At 41.0% G+C, this 21,666-nt stretch overlaps 1 protein-coding gene across 16 annotated transcripts in view; it reads left to right on the forward strand.

The window, feature by feature from the left end:
- RYR2 (ryanodine receptor 2) overlaps window positions 1-21,357 on the forward strand; it is a 709,125-nt gene extending 687,768 nt beyond the window's left edge. For all 16 annotated transcript variants that reach the window (XM_073338185.1, XM_073338183.1, XM_073338188.1 and 13 more), the window contains 5 exons: window positions 4,486-4,642; window positions 13,547-13,611; window positions 15,037-15,137; window positions 16,908-16,959; window positions 20,050-21,357. In XM_073338185.1, the coding sequence (XP_073194286.1) occupies window positions 4,486-4,642; window positions 13,547-13,611; window positions 15,037-15,137; window positions 16,908-16,959; window positions 20,050-20,145 (471 nt within the window). In that variant the 3' untranslated portion in view covers window positions 20,146-21,357. The remainder of the gene's footprint in view (window positions 1-4,485; window positions 4,643-13,546; window positions 13,612-15,036; window positions 15,138-16,907; window positions 16,960-20,049) is intronic.
- Window positions 21,358-21,666: the final 309 nt, after the last annotated feature.

The raw sequence follows: 21,666 nt of genomic DNA on the forward strand, positions 1-21,666 counted from the left end.
TTGCTTTTTGCTCATCTTTACTTAAGTTATTATGATATTTCCTGTTCCCCTCCCCTATTTTCATGCAACTGTTCCTGAATAATATCTATAGCCAGAAGGATGGCTGCTCACAACAGGAAGATTATCAGTGAAGCATGAAGGAATAAAAAATGTAATACAAACCTGCAGGAGTTAGAGAACGTGACCACAAATGAAATGAAGATGAAATAATGTGACATTAGTCTTTGATATGATTTATGTGAGACTAAAAAAATCAAACAAAGTCAGAAAGTTGTTTCACTGCATGAGGCTTTCTCAAAAGTTGCATGAAAGGACTTCTGAATGCTGCAGTTTTACAGGCCATACAGACAGTTGTGTGGTTATTGTAAACTGTTACCAATGATTCCCACTAACCTCAATTGGTTGGTTGGATGTCTTCCGTTGACATCTCTGTCACTGGAAACTTTCTGGTGCATGTTAGCCTGACAGTTATTTACCAATTGTTTTAAATTGCCATTTGAAAGGGTCTGATAGTGTCAAATTTTGCTGATTCAGAAGACGTTGCCTAGATCATTACAAAATCTAAGGAATGTAATGACTTTCTGATGTATTTTTTACATATTATTTACCTCATTTCCCAATAACCAATACCACATATTTTAAAAATTCTAATAATCAGAAAAAATTTAAAAGAAAATAACATTACTAAAAACCCTTGTAAAAATGCTATGGTATTTTCCACGGGAGTGCACTTTCCTCCTTTGGCCGTGGCTTTGTAAGTCTCAAATTGCTGTGCTGTGAACTATTTGTGAACAAAATAATTATAAGATCATTCCTGTTACTGTATACCGCATTATGGCTCTTGGATTTCTCATGCCTTTTCTTAGCACCTAGTTATTGGTGTTGGTACATTCTACAGGTATTTTATTAAGATGAAGTAGCCTTACACTCTCCACAGGATACTTCTTAAGAACCAATTTCTGCACCCAGTTTCACTGGCTTAAACTATAGTGAAAACTATAGGAACAAAATTGACTTAGTGGAACTAATGCAGAGTTACATCAGTGCAACCCAGAGCATAATTTGACTAGCTGTACAGCAATGACATACAGGGCCAGATTCTTCTATGTTATGCCAGTGTAATCCAGAGTAATCCCACTGATTTCCATGGAGCTACTACTGATTTACAAGAGTGCAAGATCAGAATTTGGCCCACAATACCTGTCAGCTTTCTCTGTGCTTTGAAGTCCATTTGATTTGAAATACATTAGGAATACTCATTAGGAAATGGAAAGGTTTTCTTTTTAGCGTTAGCATGTTTGTAAATTAGCCAGTAGAGAACATCCACTTTCAAGTATAAGTACCATAACCGACAGTGCGATATCTCCTTGGCACTTTTGTAGCTTGACATAATTAATTCCATTTTGAATTTCCAATTGATTTCAGAGAGAAATGAATCGATTGCATTTCAGAATCCTCTGATCCAGTCAGGAGTGGAGGTTGTAGGGATGGGAGGGAGGCAAGGCAAGATGCAATGAATGGACACTTTCTGTATAAAGATAAATCAAAGGAATAAAGATAAACTGCTAATGGGATAGATTGTGGTCTGTGCTACAGGGCCACACTGGGATTCAAGGGGGAATAAGAAACTGCTTGGCCTTCCCAGAACTTGGGTCTAAATGCATAGCAGTAAATGGGGACTGTGGACTTGATGCTCCCTGACCATGTAAGTGGGTGGGGAGAGGTGGAAATGGCTGGAACATTGACGCCACCTCTCCTAATGCACTGGTCAATGCAACTAAACTGGAAGTGCTATGGGGTTGTCCTCTGCAAGTGGAAAGTGCCAGAGGAGAAAGTGGGGATGAAGGAAGGAAACATGACTTTCTCAGGCCTGATGTCTTTACTGCACTGGTCTTTCTTCAGCACCATATGCACCACTTATACAGGGAAGACTGCAAAAACACAATCAAGCCCACTTTATTTCAGTGCTTACAAGTGGAAGACAAATGTGTGAAACTGGTTCCTCAAGTAGCAGTCCATCACAAAAGAAAAATAAATTTCATCCCCATCGTGCCAAAAAAACCCAACAACATAATTCTGGACCTAATACAGTTTATAAGCAGGCAGGGTTTGTTGCCGTTCTACAATAGTATGCCCAAATTGCAAACGTAGCTTCAGATTGGGAAAGCCCTAGTGTTCAAAGGTGTTCCATTTGTCTGAAATACTATGCAGTTGTGCAGTTTGCAGAGTGGCTCCTAGTTTTCTTGCCATATTTGTTGATTGGATCAAATGAAGAATGTTTTTAGGATGTGTGTTGAAGTTACATTTCTAATGATAGCAACATGGAGATGTGATGTGATCCTATTCTGATCATAGTACAAGAGGAGGGGAAAGTGTAAAATAATCCAAAGAGTGAAAAATTCAAAGAGTGAAAAAATTCTGATTTGGAACAGTTTGTATAAGATAGCATGACACATGTAAGCCGATTATTCAGCCCCCCCAAACCAAAAAGCTATCAAAACACACACAATTTTCTCCCTGCGGGGAGGATGAGAAAGAAATTGAACCACATGTGACAGGTGTTAGTGAAATTGTTTAATGCATGACTGGAAGGTGCTCAGATACCAAGGTAACAAAGGTGGTATATGAACCTGAACAAAATAGATTTCTTCCTGCCCCATCCCCTGCAGACTAAAAAAAAATTACAGTAATTGCCCTGAATTGCAGCTTCTTGCACTGCCCTTAATCAGAAAGGGTCAGATTCTGCTATCCTTATGTATGTTGAGGAGGAACTTAGTCTGCATATAGCCCCCAGATCTAAATGTGACTACTCCTGAAGTAAAATAATACTCAGTGGAAGCAATGGTCATGGAATCAGGCATGAAATCCATCTGCTGGAACTTTTGCACACAGCTAGCTATGTTCTTTACCTGCCTATGTGCTTTTGGGACCGCACAGAGCACAATTCCATATACTAATTCTACCACCTGTCACTGTTGCCCCTTCCTCCGGACCAAATGAGTGTGTAACATCTTGATTTGCTTTTCAAAGATGCAGGATTTTAATCCAGATTTCTCATTCTTAAAACTTTCATTTTGTTCTCTTAAAGTATGATTTGTACTCTGAAAAATTCTTATGTAAATGGCACCTTTGGGATTCCGTATTTCTTACATATCACCAATTTGATATCCCATTTAGTCAGTTTACAGATAAAAATGACCACCCCCTCTAAAACTCAACCTGGGCTCTGAAAAGACAAGCTTTCTCTTTCTAACGCAGCCTCATCAGCAGCAATAATGATCCTGCAGGTGACACAGTGCCTTCAGTACCACCTGTACAAGGCTCTGGAAGGTCTTGTGCAAGTATAACTGAGAACATCATTCGCACTGTAGAATCATCATGACTTGTGAAGTTGTGGTCATTCCAGAAAAGAGCCCAGCTTGATCTTAAGATCCCAGAGTGGGTCTGTAGGGTTGGGAGTCAGAAAAAAAATATTTTAACTCTTAAACTGAGCACATTTGATATGAGATCATTGTGATGTGGTAAACAAGACACCCCACATTGCTATTACTAGTCACTCTTCAGAATGGAAGTGCACATTAATTATCTCATGCATCTCTAACACGTCCTCTGAAGAAGGATTCTCAGGAGCTGTTTTTCCTTTGAGGTACTGAAGATGGGGAAAGAATAAAGAAATACAATTTTATTTAAAAGGCAACAGATTACAATAATAGTAATCATTATCATTTTACATTTCAGAGAAACTTTGCAATACGTATTCTCATCTCCACTTTATATCTACAGACACAGAGTCAGACTCTTCGGTATCAAAGGTGGACACAGCAATTCAGTTGCAGAGCCAAAATTAGAATATAGCAGTGCCTGCATTGTCGCCTCATGCTTACTTCACTAGGCCATGCTATGCAAACAATAAGACCATATAACTTACGAGCAATTAGCAGTTTTTTTTCAATCAGGTAAAATTGTTGTAACACTCTTTCCTTTTTGTTTTATGGTGCAATTGGAAAACATGAAATTTTGCATCTTGAATCTCTCAGCAGCATTTCCAATCTTGCTGTAAAATTACCCCCACCCCCACCCCACCTCCCCCCCAAAAAAGAGGGGAAAAAAGAGAGCCAGCATGGTCTAATAGATAAGGCACTGGACTGAGAATCAGGAAACTGCATTTCTATTCCTAGCTCTGCCATTGACTTGCTGTGTGACCTTGGGCAATTTCATTTCACCTCTCTGTGCCTCTGTTTCCTCTTCCTCTTCTCTAAATAAATAAGAAATTTGCCCTTTCTTTTCCTTGCTTATTTAGACTGTAAGCTTTTCAATCCAGGAACAGTCTCTCTGTTTCTACAGGACCTCCCAATGGGATCCCATTCTCAGTTGGGGCTTTTAGGTACTACTGTCATACAAATACATAATAATAAGTAGCCAAAATCTTGGAGAATGGGTTATTTAAATGGTTATGTGTTCTTTCATTTTCTCATTTTTTTCCAGTGCTACATGTTTCATATGTATGTTGGAGTGCGTGCGGGCGGAGGCATTGGTGATGAAATTGAGGATCCAGCAGGAGATGAATATGAGATCTATCGGATCATCTTTGACATTACTTTCTTCTTCTTTGTAATTGTCATTCTGCTAGCCATCATACAAGGTATGTGTTCATACTCTGTGGCCACAGGGAAGTGATATTTGAAACCACTGGAATCTTAGTGCCACAGTCATCCCTCCACATACATGATGTTAATGAGAACTAAAAGACCAACATTTCACCAAAGAGGGGTGATAATGGCTAGGTAGGATGTTTTCCTCAACTCCACATAACCCCAGGAGTGAGGACAGGGCAAGGAGAGGGGGATTCAGAGGAAAAACTGTTTGATGTGTGTGATAACCTGGGGTACAACCTCGAATTGTGGGACTGCTGTGCCCACTTAAATCTCCAGTCTGGCCTGTCTCTCATGATATTTTGCTAGTGACAAACAGCAAATCCCTCCAGAGGCTGTAATCACTCAGTCAACAAAATGCAGGGACAGACCCAGCTAAATTGCATGAATGCCCTTTAAGCCACTCATGAACCATACACAGGGAAACACCAGAAAATCCCCCACACTTCCCAGCCTTGCACTCTCGAAATGTACCATCTTACACTGCTCAAGATCTTCTCTTGAACAATGTAAGCTCATTAATTAGTTTGCCATTTCATGAAAAGATAGTGGACATGCACCAGCCTTTGTAATCTGAGCAGATTCACCAAACACTTAAGACAAACTCACTGAAAAATAAAAAAATATTAAAATAAGTTTATTAACTACAGAAAGATAGATTTTAAGTGATTATCAGTGTTAAGCATAGAGGCCAGAGTTGATTACATAAGAAATAAAAGTAAAATCACAGTCTAAATTCTAAACTTTGTCGGACTAAGAAAGATTTGAATCAAGCAGTTTTTCTCACCCCACTAGACACTATAAGCAGTTCACAGTTCTTAATTCACAGACTGAATTCCTTGCTCAGCCTGGAGCCAATCTCCCCAGTTCAAAGTCTTTTCTTTCAAATGTTCTTTTTGTCTTCAGAGTAGGTGGGGGAAGAGAGAGGCCCGGGGCTGATGTCACAATCTCCAATTTATAACCCCCAATCAATGTAAATGGAAATATACTGTCTAAAACATGGAGTCAGGGATCATGTGTTCTAGATACCCTGCTGAGACACTGGGCCTGCATTGTCTACGTGGTTCAGGAGGGGTTCACTGGGAGAGTGGATTCTTTATAATGGGCCTTCAATACATGACTGGCTAGTCCTAATGTTAATCTGTCTTGGAGATGTTAGTTGTTCCTTTGTTGCCACTTGAAGGCTAGTTGTAGGCATCTCCCAGACTCACAATATATTTCAATAACAACCATATAGCAAACTTCATAATTTCACATACCATGGTAGTACATACAATTCAATAGGATAGTAATATTCAATGGATCATGACTTCTCAAATGATACCTCACAAGGCATAGTTTGGACAAAACATACCATAGTCACATAGCCGTGGTGAATATGTAGGTACAGGGTGTCATTTTGAGGTACAATCACAATGGGACATGCTTCTCTTTAAGTCTGTGGCAAGTTACAGTGCTTTAATCACAATGCATTATTGCCACTAAGAGCAATACTAGCTCCTCCATCGTGGCTTTTCTCTTCAGAGAATGGGGCCACATATCCAAGATGGGTGTACCGCATATCACTGCCACAGATATGAAGGAGGAGATGCATGTAGGCAGGATCCTGTAGTGCAAAAGACTACTGACTCTTGAGGTTCTCTCCAGTATAGCTTGACCTCCAATCCATTTTGGCCCTTATCCCTTCTGGATCCGTTCCATGAGTTGTCCCACTTTCAAGGCACTCATATACTAGCACAGTGAGTGCAGTACAGAAGTTCAATACAACAGAAGAGAAGATATGGAGGAGCAGCAGAGGCAATAGTTCTGCCCTCCTTCTATGTGCCTTTTGAAGAACAAAGGGGAGTGTTTGGCCCATAGTAAACAAGCCTTTCAATCTTTTTCCAATGAAGACAGAGTCTCTCCCGTAAAAGGAATACAAAATCAAGGCTTTTAATATCCAATACTTGTTTTTTGTCAAATTTTCAGTAAGAATCCTATCACTTACATTCTTTGAGTAGATGCAACTGTGTATTCTGCTTAGGCATGGGTGCACCCAGTGCACCGGAGCTGGAGAAATTTGCCCAGCAGTATCTGTATTGGCAGTGCTAGCCCTCCCCTGGCCATATAAGGGCAGTGCCCTCTGACCCATTCAATAAGTTTCTTCTTACTACCCATGGCTAGATTTGGAGCTCTTTGCAGTGTCTTCACCTCAGATTTTTGTTCTCCATTTCTGAGAACTTTTTCTTTGGTTAAATTTCATGTTAGTACAAGTTTTAGTTAGAGTAGTTAGCTGCCCTGTGATGCGCCGTCAGCCGGGTTCAAGCATTGTCCATCGTGGGAGGGAACCATCTCCAATAGTGATCCCCATGCAAGCTATTTATTGTGTCTCAGTGAAGAAAACATTAGAGAGTTTCAGAGTAGCAGCTGTGTTAGTCTGTATTCGCAAAAAGAAAAGGAGTACTTGTGGCACCTTAGAGACTAACCAATTTATTTGAGCATAAGCTTTCGTGAGCCACAGCTCACTTCATCGGATGCATACTGTGGAAAGTACAGAAAATCTTTTTATACACACAAACCATGAAAAAATGGGTGTTTACCACTACAAAAGGTTTTCTCTCTTCCCCACCCCACTTTCCTGCTGGTAATAGCTTATCTAAAGCTAATATAATCATATTATATAATATAATCATATATCTAAGCTATTAGAGAGTTATGATCCATCTGCAAGTCATTCACAAAAAGGACTCTGGTGGCGAGAGACTTGCAGCTGAATTGGCACCTGGTAGAGCAGACCGTGAAGACTGCTTCAGCTCTGAGACCTTCATCTTTTTATCTGATAAGTGGTCACTTTTGGATCTGACAAGCGATTCCATTCCGTGTTCGGGCTCTGGCACTTCCCTCAAGAGGAAGAGAGGTCATTCACTCTCCTTTGGTACAGTGAGGAAGGGGTCTGATAAAATGAACTGGGATCATTCCAGGGCTTGGGGAGACTCCTCCTCATTTCCTAAGAGGAGTGATGACCTGCACCATACTCCCTCTGGCATGTGGAATGGAGCAGGTCTATCCAACTTCTCCCTGGTATTGGACTGAAATCAGTGAGAGCCTGTACCATCAACTCTGGTTTCGGCCATGGGGCATCTGTTGAGTGCAGTATCCATGATGTTGATACTAGCAGTGACTGTTTCCATGCGAGCAGCATACTGGGTGGCATCAGACCTGCTTTGCTCTCAATCCCAGACTCTCCACTGATTCATGAGCGCTCTGGTGCCATCACTTCTACTGCCTCATCCTCTGTTGTGCTCTTGGCATCTCCTGGCTGTGTCACAGAGCTGCCCAGGCCTCAGATCGTTTAATGGAGGCCAACACTGGGCCTGGCACTGAAGGCCCTGTAGACACTGATGCATACTTCAGCACCATCATTGTCTTGGTGGCAGATCCCTTCATTGAACTTCATACCAACTTAGCCTCAGTACCAAATGGGAGTGTGTCTCATTCAATACCACCCGTGCTGATCCTCAGTTCCTCTTCATTCCCAATGCTGGTCCCATATTAGGACTCGAATACCACAGACATCTGGGTCCTAAGCGCCATCAGGTTGGGATATGCCATATAGTTCCTCTCCATCCCTCCTCCCCACCCCGTAATCCATCCTTCTTCAGGGACACCTCTCAGAAGACACTGGTCCTCAAGCAGGTCCAGTCTCTTCTGGTGCATGGAGCTGTAGAACAGATCCCCCTACAGCATCGGGGACAGAGATTCTAGTCCTGATGTTTCCTGATCCCCAAGCCCAAAGGAGGGTTGAGACCTATCCTTGACCTCCATGATCTCTACAAATACATCAGATATGTGAGATTCTGTGTGGTTACCCTATCAACTATCTTCCCTGCCTTAAATCATAATGACTGGTTTGCTGTTCTAGACCTTCTGAATGCTTATTTCCATGTAGCAATTCTTCTGAGTCACAGGAGGTTTCTCCAGTTTGTCATGGCAAACTGTCATTGTAAGTACACCACGCTCCCTTTTGGTCTGTCCTCTACTCCCTGGATTTTTATTAAATACATGATTGTAGTGACAACATATCTCAGGAAGAGGGCATTCATATCTTCCCACATATGAACTATTAATTCCTGAGAGCAGGTCCAGGGAAGAAATCCTCTCTCATGTTCGCTTCATGCTACATTTTCTTGATTGTCTATGTTTCATCCTAAACAATGGGTAATTAACATTGGTTCCAACTCAAAGAATTGAGTTCTTTGGGACCCTGGTAGACTCTGCAAGTTCAAGAGCATTTCTGCTGACTGACTAATTCTACACTATTTGCCACCTATGTCTGAAACTGCAGTCTCAACCCTCAACCTCAGCCCATGCATGCCTGAGGTTACTAGGTCATCTGGTTGCATGCACACAGGTAGTCCAATTTGCCAGAATGCACTTTCACTCTCTTCAAATGTGGCTGAAGTTGGTCTATCATCTGAATCGTCATCGCTTGGACAGACTAGTCTGACTTGATCCAGGATCGGCAGATGTCTTATGATAGTGGGTGGTTCAGGGCAATGTGTGCCAGGGCATTCCCTTCGCTTGGTCCCCAATGACCAAGACTGTTGTCACCAATGCCTCCTTAATACGTTGGGGAGTTCATCTTGGAAAGTTCAAGGGCAGTGGTCACAACAGGAAGCTTTTCGGCATATCTATGTCCTGGAACTTCATGCCATCTGCAATGTCCTGGAGCTACATGCCATCTACAGGCTCTTCAAGATCTCATCAGGGACTGGGTGGTGCACATCCTTGCCAACAATACCACTGCAATGTATTATGTGACAAGACGGGGGGAGAACACTCCAACATGCTGTGTCAGGAGGTCATCAAACTCTGGCAGTTTTTCACTGAGGAAACATTACTCCCGTTGCTGACCACTTACCTGGGATCACCCGGCAGATCACCTAGGCAGAGATTTCTCACTGAAGCGCAAATGGTCTCTGAACCCCAGCATCAGGTGGTTCGTTTTTGCAGTTTGGGGCATTCTGACAATCTACCTGTTTGCCACAAGAAACAATAAGAAATGCTAGCTCTTTTGCTCCTGAGGGGGTTTCAGTCTGGGCTCCTTGACCAATATTTTTCACCTGAGCTGGGAATCAGCACCCCTATATACTTTTTCTCCAATCCTGATCATCCCGTGGGTCATTCTCAAGATGAAATTGGACCACACCAAGCTCTTTATCATTGCTCTAGCATGACCGAGACAATATTGCGTCATTAGTTTAGCCTCCTATATTCCTTCTTTCCAACCTCCGGACTCTGCAGCACAGTCAGATTTTGCACCCAATGCTCAGCTCCCTGCATCTCACAGAGTGGATGCTGCATGGTTAACGAGGAGGAAGAACTATCTTCAGAGCAGTCAGGCAAGTCTTGCTAACTAGTAAGAAGCCCTCCACCAGAGTGACCTATTCAGCCAATTGGAAGCGGTTTTTGGTATGATCATGAGCCTAGGGAGTTGAACTGAAGTTGGATTGTATCCAGGAAACCTTGGAGTACCTGTTACATCTTCAGTCTTCTGGTCTTGCACTTAGTTCATTGAGAGCCCACCTGGCAGCAATTTCAGTGTTTTATCTGTCAATCCATGGGAAGTCAGTGTTTCCAAACCCCATGGCAGTGAGATTCTTGAAAGGAATCACTTGTCTCTACCCACTATTTAAAGAATGATTCCTTTGCATGGGGCCTTAATACTGTCTTAGCGGCCCTTATGAGACCTCCTGTCAAGCCTTTGGCAACTTCTTCTTTCTCCCTTTGTGTCAGAAAACTGCCTTCCTTGTAGCGATAACGTCTGCAAGGAGGGTGCGTGAGTTGCAGGCTTTGACAATGGAGCACCCTTACATGCAGTTTTCTAAAGACAAAGTAACCCTGATGCTGCATCCTAAGTTTTCATCCAAGGTGGTTTCCCAGTTTCAGTTGAACCGAGCTTATATTTACCAGTGTTCGTCCCTAAGCCCCATTCAGCCCCAGAGGAACAACATCTCACACACGGGATGTCAGGTGATATTTAGCTTTTTATCTGGGTAAAACCAAACATTTCTGTTTCTCATCTCATTTGTTTCATATGCAGACTGAATGAAGGGTCACATAGTTTCTTCACAGATGAGCTCCAGGTGGATACATTCTTGTTTCCTGACAACATACGAAGTAGCCCAGACTATGTCTACTCATTCCACAAGAGCCCAGGGAATATCAATGGCATTTCAATATTGGACATTTGCAGGGCTGCCACTTGGTCTTCTGTATGTACTTTTAAAAGCCACTGTGCCATTACTGCTGCATCCAGATCAGATGGAAACTTTGGGAAGGCAGTCCTGCAGCCCTTGTTAAAAGAGAATCAGAGCCCCACCTCCTACAAGTAGTGTGTGTAAATTACCTAACTGGAATTACATGGCTGCATCTGCTTGAAGAAGAAAAAAAGGCTACCTACTTGTAACTGTTGTTTTTCAAGATGTGGCACAGACATGTATTCCACAATCCACCTTCTATCCCCTCTGCATCGGAGTCTGTAGTTCTGACGTTTAGTGTGAAGGAATTGAGAGGGTCAGGCCACTCATATGGCCAGACGAAGGGCTAAGGGGACAGGTCATGAGTGCCAGGCAAAGTTCTCTGGCTCTGCTGCACTGGGTGTGCACACACCTAAGTAGAATACACATCTGCATCACATCTTGGAGAACAGCAGTTATGGGTAGGTAACTGTTTTTTCACCATTGTCTCTTGTGAAGGCTAAGCTTACCTTTTAAAAAAGCAATATCAGATGGGAAGAGATGAACATGCGTGCCTGTTAGAATGAACGTACTGAGATCATTAGTTGAAGGATTTGCCATACAACCAAAATAGTTGGGTTCTGGGAGGCAGGATGTTGCAATTAAGGCTACATAGTATAGTGCTATCTGTCATTTTGTCAGGTTGATTTGCTCATACATGTTGGACAATTCTTTGCCTGAGGGCATTCTCCAATGGGAAATTCCCCGTTTCCATCTTGTCGGCTCTTTTGTTCATTGTTTACATGAGGCCTTTGGAAAGGTTAGTGAGGAGGCATAGGTTGCAATGTCTTCAGTGTGCTGATGACATGTAGCTTTATATCTCCATTTAAACTGTCCCAGATGGAGATGTCATTGCCTTATTCATTATTTGAGAGAGAATAGGGTGTAGATTGAGACTCAGCTGGAAACCTGTACCCCATGATCTGCACTGGCTGACTGTTGGTTACTGGATTTTAAGATGGTTGGTTTTGACCTATAAGCCCAAAGTGGCCTGCGACCTACCTACCTCAGAGACTTTCTTTCTCCAAGTGGCAAACTATCCCAAGGTAGTCAGTGGAGATGCCCGAGCATAAGCCCAATCATTATAAGAGAGGAGGTGGCTGACAGGGCTCTGGATCTTTGGAATTTGCTTTCCCTCAAGTCCATAACAACCTGAATTTGTCAGCCTTCAGAGCACTCTGCAAGACCCACTTTTCCTTTTTTGCCGTGAGGAGATGGAGGGTTGGGTAGAGCTAGTTGTGATGCTTTGGTACTCTGGAGACTTTATTTATTTTTTATTGTATTTATGCTGATGCTGGGGTATTGTTCTAGGAGATTTAAAAGATTTTTGTTTGTTTACAATGTGTCTATGCAATCAAGGTGTGATTGCAGCTTGTGTAGGCATACCCATGCTAATTTTAACCTAGCTGGTTCAGGCTAAAAGTACCAGAGAAGGTGTGGTGGTGCAAAATTGTCAAGGATGCCCAGAGAATTGGAGAGGATATTCTTTTATTATAGTTCCAGTTTGTAAAAATTCAAATCAACAAATACATCCTTTTGGAGTAACACAAGCCAAGACTTTGATGGTTTCACTGCTTTTATAAATAATGATCTTCGATTGCCTTGTACCAGCTAACATTTAGTTAGATGATGAGTTTTGCTCTGAGAGGATACTTCCCAGTTTCTTATAGGTGTGTTTAGATAAGGGTTCCCAGCTGTGTGGCAAATTGTTTACAATTCTGATGTGTTGCCTCAAGGATTCAAGCAAACTTTTGTTTTTAAATGGCATTTGTAAAAAACAGAATTCCATGTTCTGATATCCTCAGGCAGTGTATCTCATGCTGTTTGCTTTTCCAGTTTGGTTTCCCTGTTTGTGACTAACTGAATATATGTTGACAGGTCTTAACTGTAAAACCTGAGCCTAATTCTTATCTCACTTTCACAAATTGTACAGCAGGAAACTCCATTAACTTAAGTGGCATTGGTCTGATTTATTCCAGTGCAAGTGAGGGAAGAATCGGGCCCTTTGTATTTATAATATAGGCCTCTGACCCTAGGATTTTTTTCCCTTTCTGTTTCTCTAAGACATGGCCCATTACTTCTTCGGAGCTCTGTTAATGGAATTCCATTACTAAGCGACAAGCATAGTGAGCGCAGGAGCTGCAGGATGCACATAGCCCCTGGCCATCTCTCATATTTGGTATTCATATAATAAAGCTATGAACTCTACTAAGTATATAGTAGTATCCTTAGTGGGTTTAGTGGGGTTTTTTTTAATAAAGACTCCATGACCCTACAAATGTGTGTCTACCTTTTACCTACTCTATAAAAGAAAAGGCTAGGGCTGTACATATAAAACAGGAATCCACTTGTCCCATAGCACCCAATTAAAAAGTATTTTACAAAATCTCTGCCAGCCTAGTTGAAGGGACTCATTTCCTTTTTGTGTAGTCAGCTTTGTTTCACATATTTAGACACTAGAGTGATTTTCAAAATATATGAAGGTTTCTGCTACTTCAGGAGACAACTTCCCATTTGATCTTTCTCCGTCCGAGCTCAACCTTGGTTTCCACGGGTATGCACATTTCGCCATATTGTACTCTTGAATGTTAAGTATCATTTTTATTTAAACACCAGGTTTAATTATTGATGCTTTTGGAGAATTAAGAGACCAACAAGAACAAGTTAAAGAAGACATGGAGGTAAGAAATTATAAGCTCCTAGTTGCTGCACCATAGCATACTTAAGTAAAGTGCTGGTTGCTGGAATGTCCATTCGTTATCCAAATGCAGAGAGTAATTTTAAACTGACAGGAAAGTATGCAGTATGCAAAGGGTTCGGTATCAAACAGCATGCTGGCCAAGATTCTGCCCTCCGTTACACCTAAGGGAAACTATACTGAAGTCACACAAATAAAACTGAGAGTCTGGTCTGCTGAGATGACTTTCCATGGCTGACTTTTCGACGGATTGACTTTTCAAATATGGACTTAGAGCAAAGATATTACTATATCATATACAAGCCTACATAAACAATTCTGTAGCATTCAGTAGAAGAGTCTTAGTACCATTCCTTTTAATCAATGTGCTCTGCTAACAGCCAGGTTACAGAATAGTGTTCACTGTTGCCCATTTCTGACTGTGAAAGGGGTACAGTAGAGAGAGAGATCTTTGACTGCACTTTGGCACTACTAGTTAGAATCACACAGGACACAGTCACAGTTCATCAAAACTGATATTCTGCTCTGGACAAATTTAGACCTATTTGTCCACTACCTGCAATTTCAGTTGGCTCTTTGGTACGTCTGGCTCTTTATAGGTGATAAACTAACAAAACTAACCAAAACCCTTACCAATTTATTTTCATGTGTCTTTTTATGTTAATGCTAAGGATTTTATTTTATTTTAACTTTGTCAGCTGTGCCTGAATAGAACAAAACTAACCTCAGTGGTTGGTGAAGGCCTTTTGAGTTTAGCTTGGAGGTTCCCAATGTTCAGCATTAATGAAACCAGGTTACGAACCATAGGACTGGAAGCGGTCACCTTGTCCAGTCCCCTGTTATGGTTAATCTCACTTGTGTATTTTCTTTGGATATCCTAAGTGAAAGTATTCTGTTCCTGCAGAGTTCCCATTTTCTTGTTAAAATCTGACTGTCAGAGTCCAGAAGGGTATCAGGTACCTGCTGTGTTCTGTAATCTCAACTGAGGGTGTATTCAGTTTCAGCTGGGTAAACATAACTGCCTTTGAGGTAAAGATTGCTGTGGACTACAGTGACTCTTATATTCGTTTAGGTAGCCTGGAGAGAATAAGAAGGAAAAATTGCTTTTCAGCCTTGATTAATTCATGCCATCCTTTCTCCCAATCTATTCCCATTCAGTTGTTGATGCCAAAGATTTTTTACCAAACATCAAGAAGTGATTGTGACAGCAATTACATTTCTGTTCATGTGCTTGGCTGAGGCTCAGGCTGAGTACTTAAAGCAAAAGTCTTTATTAAGCACACATTATACTTCATGTTTCAGAATTTCCAAATAAATTGTTGTGTGCTTATTGGGTATTTTTTCCAAAGAAGCTAGCACTCTTATAGAGCGTTTCAACAACGTGTATATTTTCTGGATTTTTTTTTAGACCAAATGCTTTGTCTGTGGGATAGGCAATGACTACTTTGACACAGTGCCCCATGGCTTTGAAACACACACCCTGCAGGAGCACAACTTGGCCAATTATCTGTAAGTACAGAACTACGAACTCTTCGATAACTCATTACTTCCATCAGCCCTTGCAACTAACTAATCAGTCCCACAAAATAAGGGAGAAAGACCACTGTATAGATTTTATATGCACTCATGCTGTATGAGTGAACAAGAGAGATACAGAGAAAGATTCCTTTCCATTTTTCTCATTGTGATAGGAAATGCCAGTTTAAAGGTTGCCTGTGCAACCTTAATTCAGCCCCACTATGCATATGTATTATGATGCAGTCTTTAATTGCATGATTGCACAGTATTTATTCCATGGGCCCTCTATCTCATTCAGTGCACAGGATGAGCCCTGCTCTGGGAATGAATTAGCACTGTGTAGTGAAAGAAACTGTTACTTGTTGCAGAAACTGGAAGGTGTATAGCAAATGAAGCAGGGAACAGCTAGAATAAACAGGACAGCCTCACAGTTAAGGCAGGGAATGCAGCCCTGGAGAACTGGATTCTATCACTGTCTATGCTATAGAGTTCCTGTGTGGTGCTAATCAAGCCATTTGAACTAATTTTTTCACAAGTGGTCACTAATTGTGTATTGTTGATTATCTGGATGCAGAGGCACCAACTTCTCCTCTGCCCGGAGGGTGCTTGTCCCTGCCCCTGGCTGCCCCTGCACCACTCTCGCCCCGGCCCAATTCCACCCGCTTCCCACAAGTCCCTGCCCCACCTTTTTACCGCCTCCTCCCCCTAGCGTGCCGCATCCCCACTCCCCCTCCCTCCTGGAAAGTCCTAAGCGCTGCCAAACAGCTGTTAGGCAGTGGGCGGGAAGTGCTGGGAGAGGGAGGAGCAGGGATGCGGTGTGCTTGGAGAAGGAGGGGGTGGGGGCGGGGGGAGCTTGGCTGCCGGTGGGGGCAGAACACCCGCTAAGTTTTCCCTGTGAGTGCTCCAGCCCCGCAGCACCCACAGAGTCGGCGCCTATGTCTGGATACCCAACTTGAGACAGAAGTGCTTGGTTCTTACAGCTGCAACTAAAGTCAATGGAAGCTGCATTTAAATATATAAAGTTCTATCTAATGCTAAGTACTCTGAAAAATCAGGTCCTAGGTACCTCAAATTGGGCACCCAAAATTAGTGGTCGTGCTTTGTTTATATTTTAGAGAGAGAGATGTCATGTCTAGAGAAATGGATTTAATATAAAAATGAGATCATCAACTTGTGTGTAAATATGCCAAAGCATCAAGCCTAGAGTATTAATAAAACCACAGGGTTATATTCTGCTGTCAGATTTTTATCTGTATTGACTAGTTTGAACCACAAGGTCTAATAAAGCACCCTCTTTAATAAACTGTTTAATAAACTGATTCTGAAACCCTTAATCATCTTGAATAATGCTTGACTATTCACCAGCATAAGTGTGTACAGTAAGGCCCTAATTCCCTGGTCTGGGACAAGAAAATGCAGTAATAATTTTCATATTAGAAGCATTGGGAAAGCTTCATCTAAGCATCATAACTGCTGTATGGTTATAGTAAACCAAACCTGAATCTCTTACTCTTTTGAGGGTCATCCATTATTAATTGTAATCAGCTTGTAAAAATGAATGATGAGTGAACCTCAGAAGTGTTGAGATTGTATGTGGTTTAATACATATCTAAAATTCTAAATGGCATGCGTATATTGTATATCCATTAACAGAATTATTCTTATTCTATAAAATATAATGGTAAACATCCATCTGTATTTGACCTTGGTTTTCTGATCTTTCCCTGTGCTTGTTTCTGATGAAAATACCTTTGTCTGTAGATTTTTTCTGATGTATCTCATTAACAAAGATGAAACAGAGCATACAGGGCAGGTAAGTGAGCACTGTTTACTCCAGTACTATTTAAAACGTGCTAGTGATAAAAGTCAGGAATGTTCACTATGGCACAACTAGATGAGAATTCTTACCAATCGTGTGAAGCTCTCCCTGTGGAACAAGTGACCTCATTCAAAACGTTCCTTAAAACTCATTTATTTTGGCCAGAGTTTCATTGTTAACCTCCTCTTCAGCACCTTTGCACCTGTTCTGGTACCCTTAAAACTTTTCTCCCCAAAATAAGCAGGAAAGAAAAATTGCAACTAACAAGATACGTACATCCCATTAAAATAACGAGTCACTAGACTTTTTCCTATTGACTATCTTCCTTGCTTCCTTTGTTATTGTTATTACTTACTTGGTCATTTGTAATTTATATTGTATTCTTTTCAAAGCCAGGACAGTGCCATCCTTCTCTGTAAAATACCATTGTCTCTCATGGTATTGTATAAGCAATATTGAAAGCTGGTGATTTCCATAAGAGACAGGCTTATTAGACATAAGGACAATCATAGTGAGGCTGGCACCTTTTAATGAGGATAACAAACTGGATTCTAACTTTTAGATTGGAATAAGCATTCACAAATTTGGCAAGGGAAGGAGAATTTGCTCATCATGTACAATGTGTAACAGTGTGTCCATTAATGACACACAACCCAGATACACATGAAATTCAGGCAGATGACATTCATTTAAGAGAAGAACAAATAAAACTAAAGCTTCTTAAATTTCACAACATTTTATCCAAAATGAAATTCTAACCACTCGCTCAGCTCAGCCTATTAGTCCCTATGCTCACTTTCTGTCTCCCCAACCTGGAGAGCAAGGAGGCAGGACTGTGGATCCATTCCCTTCCCCCCTAACACCACCATGCAGAATAGGGCTGGCTCACCCAAGGAACAATCCAGCACAGGGGCCGTGCAGAGACACTGTACACTGCTGCACACCACCTCCAAATCACTCTTGAACAGATGAGAATGGCGGACTCTCGTTTATTTTTTGTTAATTTCAGTGGACTCTGCAGGGGCTTTAGATGGCACAGCCATGGATGGTGAGCAGATACACCATACCAGAGGGATGTGGCCAGAGAGAATGTCCTCTGAGGCGAGTGTACTCAGAGCCTCCTCCTACTTCTCTTTTTGGGAAGTGTATCATAGGTTCTCCCACAGTGCTGACCAGCTGCACTACTGTGAGGTGGAGCCCTGCCTATGCCCTCTTTGGGTTGTCTTCCTATCTAGCTACATACCTATAAAGCTCACCTCACTGTAGTAGTCATGCATGTATTATTCCTCACAACACCCCTGTTACGTGAAACACTGTTGGCACTAATGCTTCCTTGCGTTCAAAATCGACAAACATTGTGACATGGGTTGCATCTTGCACAGGTGCACATGATGAGAAGAGACTTTCCTCGCCCTCGTTCCTTTTACACCTCCACAAAGGCAACCAAAATTAAGCCATATTTTTGGCAAGGATGCTTGTTAGGCCTGCTTCACAGGCCACATTTTCCTTTTTTGAATGCGCATCTATGTGCATGAATTGTATAAACTGGAATGTAAAGATCTGCTTTCTATACAAACATTCACATTTTGAGTCCAGATGTAGGTGCCTACATGCTTTTTTGGGTGCAGATAAAAGGTAAACCCTTTGGAAGATGAAGCCCCAAAGATTTATTTTACCAAGATTTTTTTTTTCTTGCCTTCACTGCTCTTCGAAATGTTCTTCCAAACCTTTTGACACTTCCTGAAGCCTCTTGTAGCTACAATTGTCAACAGGAAAAAAGTGTGCCAGACATGCTCAGACAGCTGGAATTCCCACTGAGAGCTGTGTAAGAGTGATCGGTAAAGTGGTTGGTAGTTGCAGGTCCTACACACACACAGATTGCTGTCAGAGCAACAAATTGCAGTACACCACAGGGATACAGCACATTTTTGCTCTGTTTGTTTAAGCTGTTCTCTTTGAAATCTGACAAATATACTGAACTACTATTATCATGTTCTGTCTATATACAGCCTGTCAGTCTTGACTGGGTGCACATTTTATAAACTTGTTTTACTATTTCTGAATATGTGTTTTGTCCTTGGACAATGACATGTTAAACTAGACTAGGATGTTTACCTCTGTTTTGTAAATTGATAATATTTGTTATGGAAAAATACTGCTGCATTGTTTGATCATCATTGTTTGATGTTACATATTGTGTGTTTTGACCCACTGTATACACTGAGTCCAGACAGTGACTACCAATAATCACTCCAGTCTGGTTAGTTATATGATGCTTTCATTTAGAGGTGGGGAATGAGAGAGGCCTCTGAGCTATCTAATCAACTGAATCCTCCTGGCTCTGGTATTTGCTACAATAAAATGCTGTCTTGTTTTGTTTTTACTGTATTATTCAAAAGTTGAAGAGTCACCCTTAAAATGTGGAATACACCAGATTCAATGAATGTAGGGATATATTTGGCATAAGCGCTATACATCAGGACAAGACTAGAGCCCTTGGACAGTGAACTATATGTTAAAACAGGTGGGGATAAAACCTATAGTTAGGGGGAACTGCTCCCATTTATGGATTCTACCAGAAACTGATATCGTTAAAGCCATTGTATTATTTTATACATTGTACACAGGCATGTTGGAAATGCTGATGTAGAAATTCAGCTGGGGTTCCGTTAAGGATCATTAAAACACTAATCCTTAGCTACAGTTTGGTATTGCAGGCAACTGTATTTGAGCTTCAAGTTGCTCCTGGACATAAAAGAGCAAAACTAATTGTTTTGTCTCTATTTTTTATTTCACCAGAAAGGTCAAAATTCTTGAGCTCTTCAAGAGTCTCTTTAAACTACTCCCTAGCCTAACATATATGTGTTTCTATAATACTTTCATCCAGGAGATAGAAATCCAAAAGCCTAAACTAAAATGAACTCAGTTGTTACTGTGTTCCATCACATGTAGGTTCAAATACAGCAGATCAATTTTGAATTGAATCAGAAAATTTAGAGCAGCGTGTAGACTTTTTTGAAAGATGGGTGGCTAATGTACTCTCACTGAATCAGATTAATTATTTAAATCTCCTGTGTCTTGCAGGAATCCTATGTATGGAAAATGTATCAAGAACGGTGCTGGGAGTTTTTCCCTGCTGGTGACTGCTTCCGAAAACAGTATGAAGACCAGCTCAACTAAATACGAATGAGGATCACCACTGAAAATATGTCCATCCATTTCCCAGCTCTTTAGGGAATAACTGATTTCTCGATTCTCCAAAGCTGTGTGCTTTTTGGAGCACCAAAGCTGTGTTTCTGATTACCTGACTTTGCTGGGTTTTTTTTTCCTGTTTATTTGCTTTGAGAACAATGGAGCAAAGAACAATGAAAACTTAAAACAGCAACTCATGGGGGGGAAAAACATACACCCACACATAAATCCACATACATAACATGCACGCACACAAAGAGGCAATTATTTTATGAGACTGCCAGATGAATCCCTTGACTCTGAGAATACACGTGGGATAATGTGGTAGTGACATTTATTCAATCTATTTATTTCATCATCCTGGAAGAAACTATATAGTTCACAAAGCACTGTAAAGGATTGTTTTGGACACTAAGTTGTGGGGAAATAGTGCCTTACTATATGTGGGTTGAGCTATGCAGAAGATGAGTGCATGACGACATCTTATCTTTTCTTTGTGCCCTCCCTTTCTTCCCAGTTAATATTTATTTTGTGTTTTGGTGAGGTTGTGGGGGGAGGGGTTTGACTGTGCACACCTTTTTAATAAGACAGTGGCGTGTCTCAGGACAAGAGTAGGTTATTCTCATCAAGCTAAATTCACATTTACCTTCCTCTTTTGCTCTTGCTCTTATTTTGGTAATGCTCTGATGCAACACTGCAACTTTATGAAATCTTTGTATGAAAACAGAAAGTCTGAAAAACACTTTAAAAAGAAATATTTCATTGCATGTTTATTATGCAAGTTTAAAACCAAGAAACAAAAACAACAACCTTCAAAAGCAAGTTGATCAACATGAGAAAAACAATCACAATAATCATACTCATAGTAATAAAGTGTTGTGGGCTTTATTGTACATTTGGAACCAGTGTCATCAGCCAACAATGTATATGTTATGAACTTAACGGTAGTTTTGGTTTAATTTCTTTTTCTCTTTCTTTCATTTTTGCCACCTGTGATCAATAGTGGAGTTAAAGATTTTCTTGTTAGATCATTTTTTAAAATCAAAGCTGAAGCAATATCCATTCAGGGAGTCCATCAGGTCCATCATGAAGCACCAATGATGTGTACATCAGTCCATTTTGAGTCCTTTTCAATTGTAATGACAGTCTTTACAAATAAAAAGAGAAATTCAGAATGGAAGCAAGGTGGTTTTGCTAACATTTGAGCCTTTTCTTATTGAGTTTGCTAGTTAACACCAGATTTAACAATCAGGATCACTCTGCCATCTTTCTGCTGAAATTACTGTTCTCCTGTGCTTTGTGGTGATCCCACTTTGCATCTTTTTCACTCCTAGCCCACAACTTCATCCGGTCATAAAGGCAAATTAGTATCTTCACTAGCACTCAGTTGTAGCTAAGAGAAATGGGAAGTAATTGGTATGAATATGATGTTGAAAAGAAGCCACAAAAAACATATTTCAATCCCTCCCAACCTTCAGGACTGTTCAGATGTAAGCTTTCAGTTCAGCT

Source organism: Lepidochelys kempii, chromosome 3 (genome assembly GCF_965140265.1).
Source record: "Lepidochelys kempii isolate rLepKem1 chromosome 3, rLepKem1.hap2, whole genome shotgun sequence".
Classification (NCBI taxonomy): domain Eukaryota; kingdom Metazoa; phylum Chordata; order Testudines; family Cheloniidae; genus Lepidochelys; species Lepidochelys kempii.